We start from the raw sequence: 8763 nt of genomic DNA, 5'->3' as shown, positions 1-8763 counted from the left end.
TAGGGGTGTAACACATACACATGCTACGTGTCTTTTGTCATTATTAAACATACTGTATAACATAAATTACTTCCTCATTACAAAAAACACAACAGGGAAGACATTTTTGCTTCCTTCTTCTGGCTTGTAATTAGAGCCACTTGAATGTTACAGTAAAATGAATGCACCTGGACAAGGGTTGGGGTTGTTCCATTATCACTTTCAAGGAAAACCAAACAAAGAGGTGATTGTGAAGCCAGTCCAAAGCCAACAAAATGATGATGTGTGGTGCTATGTGGAAAGACCTGGTGGAAAATGTTTCTTTTTAGGACAGAAGTCTTTTTGACAGATAGATCTATTAATCCCAGCTATAAATGATTGGCACACAGAGATCCACTACATAGCTAACCTCTGAATTGATCAAAGACTCACAGAAATCTTATCTATGAGCCTGCAAATGATTTGAAATCCACTGTGTTGATGCTGGACATAACAGAGGAAAAGTTATTACAGAGAACAAAGGACATCTGTCTGTGATGATGAATGTTCTTGTATCTTTTTGTAAACTGAATTTTTCACAGCCATCATGGCTTTTTAGAAGGCTTAATTAATTAAATGTTTCAGATCAGAAGCAAGTGATGCAACAAGCGCAATGCACTGTTTGCTGTGACTCCACTTGGGAAAAAACGTCTGTTTCAACATCAACCAATTAACTATATTGTTCATTGTTCAGAGGAGGCATCATTGTTATGACCTTGTTGTGTCAGAAGATTTGATCCAAACAAGATAAATCAGGACAGGTGGAATAATCTTAAGTGAGAATATGTTCTGTGGAAATCTGCTTTAGTTCTTTCTTCAGAATGAATTACAAACCATTACACACATGAAAAAGTACTGAATTCGTTTCGCACACGTGTCTTTTCCTACACATTTTCAAAAGGTGATAAAAGACCATATAATGATAATAGAGTTTGATCATTACAGGAAGTCTGACTCAAAATCTGAATATATTTCAGGTTTTAAACAAATTACTTTCTCATTAACTAATCCCTTTTACTTCTGATTTTGACTGAAGATAATCATGAAGGATTTGCACATTGATGCACATTTACAAATGTCTAGGAACTAGACTTTTAATGCTGGCTTATTTACACAATATTTGGTAATATCTGTTCTCACATAAGTTATTCTGATTAAGATATTCATATTGTCATATTGCATGTTTATATACAATATTTTAATATGTATTCTTTGAACATTATTACTAGAAGAAATTAAAAAGAGGGCAGTGTTTCAGAGGTTTGAAACCATTTATCATTTAGATTTTATGTGGGAAAACTGACTGTATCCATCTGTGTTTTGGAGGTTTCCTGTGCTACTCCCTGTCTGAAACAACACACACCCTGACACCATCCAACCATTCTGTACAGCAGCAATCAATTCACAAAATGCACACTTTTGTAGCCAGATTATCTGCTGTCATCCCTTCCAGCACCACCTGGTTCACAGTAAAAGATAGACAGATAAACAGAAGTTAAGGTGATAAACTTTGTGGGCCATCCTCATTCTACAAAGTGTTGAGGTGGATGGACTTTGTTGCACTAGTGAAGTGTTCTGAGACGTCAGGATCTATCCCTCCAACAGACATAATGTATCTAAGATTGTTGTAGAACAGCATTTCTCAAACTTAATCTGTCAGAGCCACAAAAATTCATGCTCCCCCACCCAGCGAAAGTGGATTTAATTTTTGTCAATCATTAACAATATAGCAAAATAGCCTAGCTAGCACTTTTATTTGTATTTGTCACCACATGAATCATTCATGCCACTATAGGTCTTCTCAACATCCACAAACCCCCTTAAGGGGCTCTACCCTCCCCCGGGTTGAGAAACACTGCTAGAGCCTGTACATTTTCATCTGCATTTTAATACTGTCTTGTACTCCTCAGTTACTCAGAAATTGTAATAAGTTACTATTCACTTGAGGTAAGTAACAACTTTCATGTTTCTGTGATGCTTTAGCAGATGCTTCAGTACATTAGATGTAGAATTGTTTGCGTTGAAAGCTAGTTGCTGGTCGCACAAAGTTTACAATAGATGACAATGTTCTTTGCATCTTTGACTGTGAAACAATAATAGCAATACTTGCAGCTGTGGTAAGAACACCTTTTTCCCTGGTCTCCATTCTTCCTTTAGCATGAACAACTCAAGGTCCAGGGCCACTGACCTGCCACGTAGTCTAGTAACTATGTAGTAGTATTAGTAGTAATACTAGTTAATGGGAAAAGTAATAATATTATAGTAACACATTACTGCTCAACACTACATTGCACATTTTGTATTGCTCACTGTGCCTTTGTCAAAAAGTCCAAAAAGTTCTGAGTCATAGTCCTCTTGTTCAGTGTGGGTGCCTTTACACCCAGGTGTTGACATCTTCTTAGGTCACACACAAAGCTGGGCAGTCCCCACCTTTTACACCATACCACACCATTGTGTGTATCTGTATCTCTGTGTGTGTGTGTGTGTGTGTGTGTGTGTGTGTGTGTGTGTGTGTGTGTGTGTGTGTGTGTGTGTGTGTGTGTGTGTGTGTGCGATAAAATCCTGGCATCACTTCAGACAAGGACTCCACACCCACGTCCATCTAATGAGTGGTTGAGAACCCCCTCTGTCTCTGGCCCTCTAATGCAATCCTCACTTTGAAGAAACACCTGCTACCCCCCACGCCCTTACCTGTTTAGCCAATCTCAGCAGACACACACACACACACAGCTCTCCACACTAGGTCCTGATAAGGGATATTGCTGCCAGATGACAAGTGTGGAGTGACTGCACGTGCAAAAAAGTTTTAATTATTGAGTTGAGGAAGCAGGAGATTCCAGAAAGTGATTGAGGAAGACAGGAGTGGAGCAGCTGATAATGTAATAAACTCAGTGTTTGCTTGTTTCAAATAAACAACTTTGTTTTCAACTGGTGCATTAAAATAAAAAGCTGAAAAACATACCTGTATTATGCAAAATATACCCCTAACATGGATCTGCTGATATCAAAGGAATTGTCGACTATTTGGGAAATTCACTCATTTGCTGTCTTGCCAAGAGTTACATGTGAAGGTCAATACCACTCTCACAAGTTTGTGCTAAGCTACAGCCAGGAGACTGTTAGCTTAGATAAGCATAAAGACTGAAAACAGGATAAACAGCTCTGACAGGAAGTGGCTGTCGGAGTGCACATGCATTCAGTGAAGGTGGACCTTCAATTTCACCTAAGTAAATCAAAAATATAACATATGTATTGTTTAATTATCGTTTTAGTATTTTTGTTTTATCAACAAAGTTTTACAAAGTAGGCTAACAAATGGCTCATCAATCAAAATAAAAGCTTTTAGTCTTCAATAGGCTATGTGTTATTTAACTTTGTTACTGAACTTTATTCATTGCACTGATTTGAGAACGTCTACTGAAAATCCAAGGCAATCTTAGATTTTTCCTGCCTTTTCAACCTGCTACAAAACGTATCCCTCCTCTATAATAAATGAACAGCGTACTGGAGGCTCACTTCATGTGAGGTACTAAGCTTTAAGAATTCCTAGATACAAGGAAGCCTGAAACCAGTTTCAGATTAAGCGGTCGGAAGAAGTGCCCTCTAAAGCTTCATAGTATTTTTGACATGATTCGTGGTGCGATACATTTTGTGGAAGGTTGAAAATGCAGTCTAAAAGAATGTGTCGGCCCATCCCACTATGACTTTTTCTAGAAAAATAGAAACTTCTTGATATTCACCATTGTTATTATTCATCATCTGAAGTATACACAAAATAAAATACTTTTTGTTAGGCCATCATCTGTACATTATGGAGGGAAGATACATACAGTATGTTGGCACAATGCATGTCCAGCCTGGAAAAGCAGGCTACTGTAATCACTTTGTGGTATGAAAAGCACTACTTAAATGCAATACATTTTTATTATGATATTATCATTATTTACCGATTAATGAGGTTGAATTCAGAACCATTTACAACAATATCCAAAGAAAGGCTACCATATGCAATGGAAATGTGGATTACAAGGACAAAATATTGTCTACAGTGCTGCATTCAGTTCAATGTACATTCTGCTGCACAAACGAACAGCAGTCAAATTTGCAAATGACGCAAGTCAAAATATAGCTTTCTCTCTCACTGATTTTGTGACCTTTGGACAGAGTCAAGCTAAAAAGCTGCAAGCTGTATGTTAGCTTAATATGTCTAATATTTAGTGTACAGATGTGAGAATGGGATCAATCTTCTCATCCAGTTGCAAGAAAGTGAATTAGCTTATTTTCCAAAATGTCTCTTTCTTTAAAACTAGTGATACACAATTTGTGTCTCGATGGGTTTAAGTCAATCTAGTAGATGTAGCTAATAATGTCCCAGAATTTATAGTAAGATTATTTGGCTATTATATGTAGCCTAACTGGTGACTATATGGGCATATATATTTATATATTGTTATCATTAGATGAGTCCTTCATGTAAACAATCCCATAAAACTGAATACAGCAATTCATTTACTACATCAGGAGGATTTTGTTTTACATTCTTTGGGAGTGTGTGTGTGTGTATGTGTGCGTGCGTGCGTGCGTGCGTGTGTGTATGTGAAGGTAGTCTATTCTTTCATGACATATTACTTTTTTCCCCAGCTCTACAGTATTGCATTCTTATACATCATGTGTTATGCTCATGATGTGATATGAGCTCCAGCTCCACCTCTGAGTTCTGCTGCTGCCCACACCTCTGAATGTTGTCATCCTTCCTTTCCAGCCCTCTCCAGGTATTTTTCACCCAAGACTCCTCCCTCTTCCATTTGTATATATACTGCAGCTGACTGGCAGAGTTGGCAACGCAGCAGAAGACAGGTCAGATTGAAACTGAAGTTCATTAAAGCAGCTATTCATCCTAGAGCAGAGACACAAAGAAGTGCAAGATGACCGGTGAACAGCGCTTTGTGATCAGTACCCGCATTATTGGAGCTGTCCTTAGGGACACACCAAAACTCAAGGTGAGTTAAGACCTCAGACATTATTATTATTATTTGAATTGTTAAATATCTTTGCTCTATTTGAGGATGTTTCTTTTCTCTGATCCTTTATTTTTTCTCTCTCCACAGATGTTCATGATATCTGTGTTATGGTCTGATGAGACGGAAGTGATTATCTACAGGTCTTTCCAGGATTTCAAGAAATTTCATGTAAGTCTAAAAAAAAGCACTTTGTGTACTCTACTTTGTGTGTGCTGTTTACATTGTAGCAATAATAATGAATAAAACTTCATAAATATATATCTTCTTTTAAACAGAGGCAGCTGAAAAAGAGGTTCCCTCTTATGAACCTTTTCCGGAAAAATGACAGAGTGATCCCCAAATTTAAAGGTAATATTGTTTCAATTGTGTGTCATCTGATTTTTTACAAAGTATATTTACATGGTCATATAAGTAGCTGTGAACCCTTGTTGTACTGTATAGGCAGCCAGTAATTACAGGAATAGCTAGCTAAAACAGTTTAAGAATCTCTTGAAGGTGGAATGAGTTGTTGTATCCTTTTTAAGGCATCCTTTCACTCTGCATTAGTGAAAGGATGCCTTAAGTGCATTAGTGTTTCTTTGTTGAACAGATGTGAGCATTCAGAAAAGGCCATGGAAATGACATTTAGCTATTAGTAAGACAAATGCTTTACAAATAGAGTTCTTCTGCTCAAAAACAAATAGTATTAACCATTTCCTCTCGTGTTTCCAGTAAAGGCCAGGCGAGGCAGCTTCCAGCAGAAGGGATCCAAGCGATCCGTCCAACGCATGAAGTTCCTGGAGAGCTACTGCGACAAGCTGTTGAGATGTGACCAAACTGTGACTCAGAGCTCGGAGGTCGCACAGTTCTTCATGCCCAAAGACCAGGACCTGCAGCCAGACTTCACCAAGAACAGGTAGATTTGTCACATCAGTGTTTAGCTCAAATGATCTGAGAGGTTGGTAGAACTTCTTGATTATTAGATGACCGTTGTCAAAACAACTTCTCTCTCACACAGCATCATGATCCTGCTGTCTGATGATCTGCCTGATGGCCCAGGTGGAGGGGGTGGCAATGTTACTCGCCAGCATGCGGGCAGCATCACTCACCCATTTGTCACCCAGACTTATCGCTGCGTGGCTGCTTATGAGACAAAAGATACCAAGAATCGTCTGTTTAAGGTTGCTGTGGACGAGAAGCTGGATGTCCTGATCAAAGACCCTGCAGGTCAGTGCTTTAGCTTTCGGGCAGTATTTGAACTAAACATTTACAAAATCTTCTCTTGTGAGCCCTGAGCTTCCTTCACACTCATTTCTGTTGTGCTGAATGTATGTTTTATCTGCTCTGCAGGTTGGTGGCTGGTGGAGAAGGAGGATAAGTGTTTGGCTTGGTTTCCTGCTCCCTACCTGGAGTTATGGGAAGGAGAGGAAGATGATGATGCTGGATTCCAACTAGGAGGTGCGAGTGCACTTAAGCACACACTGATCTCATTTAACAAGCTTGATCACATAACTGTACTTCAGTACTTCTGCTATTTTGGCATTAACTGTCAATGCAGGCAAGATGCACATTCTTAGTATGTTATTTTTAAACATAGTTGTTACCAACAACCAACACTGTGGGGTGCTCTTTAACCTCATTTGTGAAGAGAGTCTGTGTATTTGTCCTTATTTTACCATGTCTCAAGATAGATTTTTAGCTGTACAGCAGTGTCTGCTTTGTTGTTTAGAGCTTGTTTTCCTGTCACCTTTAGGTGCCCTGTACTGTGCTGTGAGGAGTTATTCGACTAAGAAGCACGATGAGGTGTCTGTGCCAATTGGCTCTGTGGTTGAGGTGCTGAGGAAGTCTGATGACGGCTGGTGGCTCATTAGGTAGGCTCTCTCAGTCTTTCATATCTATCTGCACTGCAAATCATACCATGTTACCATAGTTTGCACTGTTGAATTAATTATGATTTACAGAAATAAATTCCCCATTCCCTGCAATCCTCTCTTCAGATTCAATGGTAAGACGGGTTACATCCCCTCCATGTACCTGCAGCCATTCAACAACCCACGTGCAGGCCTTTACCGCCTGCAGAGAAAGTTGCATAGCTCCACTCTGAACTTGGCAACCAGCAAGGAAGCTCGGGCTTCTCATCCACACAGCATCAACAAAGAAAACAGCCCACAGCTGGATCCTGCTGGTCAGTCCAGAGGAGAGGCCAGTGTTCCAGGGCGTCTCCACAAGGCCCAATCCCTGGACGTTCTCCTTGAGAGGGACGCCTCAACTTCAGCTGGCCGCACGCGCAGCACGAGCAACACAAGCAACACAAGCAGTGAGCTCAGCGTCTACGGCTGCTCCTCCTCAAGCAGCGGATCCTCCTCGAGTTTAAAAGAGGAGGACGCGCAGCATCAGCGCCACCAGCCTGACATCAGCGACAGTGAGCGCAGCAGCCCTGATCTCAGTCTCTCCGACCGCCGCGGCTCCAGCACTACCTCTGAGAGTTCTGTATCTGTCAAGTCCAACGGCAGCGAGACGTCCTCAGTCGCTCCCAGGGTACCACCCAGACCCAAAACCGAGGAGATCTTGACCCGCTGCACCACCATGACCCGCAAGGCAGCCCTGGCCACCAAGACTCGGCTTCATATTCAGCCAGAGTCCAACCACAGTCGCTAGGGAAATGACACTGTGACACTTTACACTAAAAATACTCTTAATCGTGCTTTCTTGTTTATTTATATCTTTTTATTATGTATCCATGTAAAATATTTAACATGTTAAGTCAGTCAAGTGTGCAGCATTGTTCATATCTCTCATAGTGCTTGTGATAGCAATGATTGAAGAGATAGCAGCAGTGGCAAGACAAACCTTTGCTGGATTCCATAAGATGATAATCTAGGAATCTTCCATTTGATTAAATGGAGCATGGCATCTTGGATTTGAATATTTCACTCAGTATATGAATGTAGCTTCAGTGAAGCATTAGAAGGAGCAGGTTCAAGAAAATCTGTCACAGTAGTAAAAAATAATATTTTTCCAGCTTTGAAGCCACTTAAGGAGGATTTGAAGTGGATTGTTGAGAGTTGAAGAGGTTAAATATTTACACCGTACTGTATTTTAGGTATGCCTCTTTTCTCACATAGTTTTTTAGCACAAATCAGTGCTGAACTATTGACGAATATTTTATCCTAATGGAAATGAACATATGATATCCAGCAGGTCAACATGTAGCGAATAGCAGCAGAAAACATGGCAGTGAAGAGTGAAAGCCTTATGATCGATCGGTGTGATAATCAAGCTGTGAGCAGACAGAGAGTCATTTACCAGCGTCCTTCCACAGCATGTTGATTACCTTCTATTTTAATTTTTTTGCTTATTGTGTGAATATGTTGCTGCCTCATTTTATGTACTGCATTATCGACTGTAAGAGTTCACATGTTCAATATTAACAGGTCAATAAAATTAAATTTGCACTAAAGTAACAGGATGGGCCTCATTCATGACTGTTTAATGGATACAGAAGAGTGTTTGAGTATAACTTTTCAGGTATTTCTACATAAAGCATGGGTCAAGACAGAGACACAGTAGCATCATCATGTTTTTACAAATGTCTGAAATATAGAAAGACAATTCTTAACAGTTTTCTACACTTCTAGCAACATTTAGATTTATTTCTATTTATAACAGACCAAAATTAATATTAACAGCAATAATTATCTCTATTTATATAGGGTTATTCTTAACAAGGTTATGAGGTTCTGCA

General features: G+C 39.7%; 1 protein-coding gene across 1 annotated transcript; it reads left to right on the top strand.

The window, feature by feature from the left end:
* Positions 1-4943: 4943 nt before the first annotated feature.
* Positions 4944-7974, top strand: noxo1b (NADPH oxidase organizer 1b). Its single transcript, XM_046069720.1, has 8 exons — positions 4944-5018; positions 5127-5207; positions 5315-5387; positions 5751-5934; positions 6037-6245; positions 6369-6476; positions 6772-6889; positions 7016-7974. The coding sequence occupies exons 1-8, from the start codon at positions 4944-4946 to the stop codon at positions 7674-7676; spliced, it is 1509 nt and encodes a 502-aa protein (XP_045925676.1). The 3' UTR covers positions 7677-7974.
* The last annotated feature ends 789 nt before the right edge of the window (positions 7975-8763 follow it).

The sequence above is a fragment of the Micropterus dolomieu genome, linkage group LG14 (assembly GCF_021292245.1).
Source record: "Micropterus dolomieu isolate WLL.071019.BEF.003 ecotype Adirondacks linkage group LG14, ASM2129224v1, whole genome shotgun sequence".
Lineage (NCBI taxonomy): Eukaryota > Metazoa > Chordata > Actinopteri > Centrarchiformes > Centrarchidae > Micropterus > Micropterus dolomieu.
The sequence above is the reverse complement of the archived record's forward strand: the minus strand, read 5'-3'. Positions and strand labels throughout refer to the sequence as shown.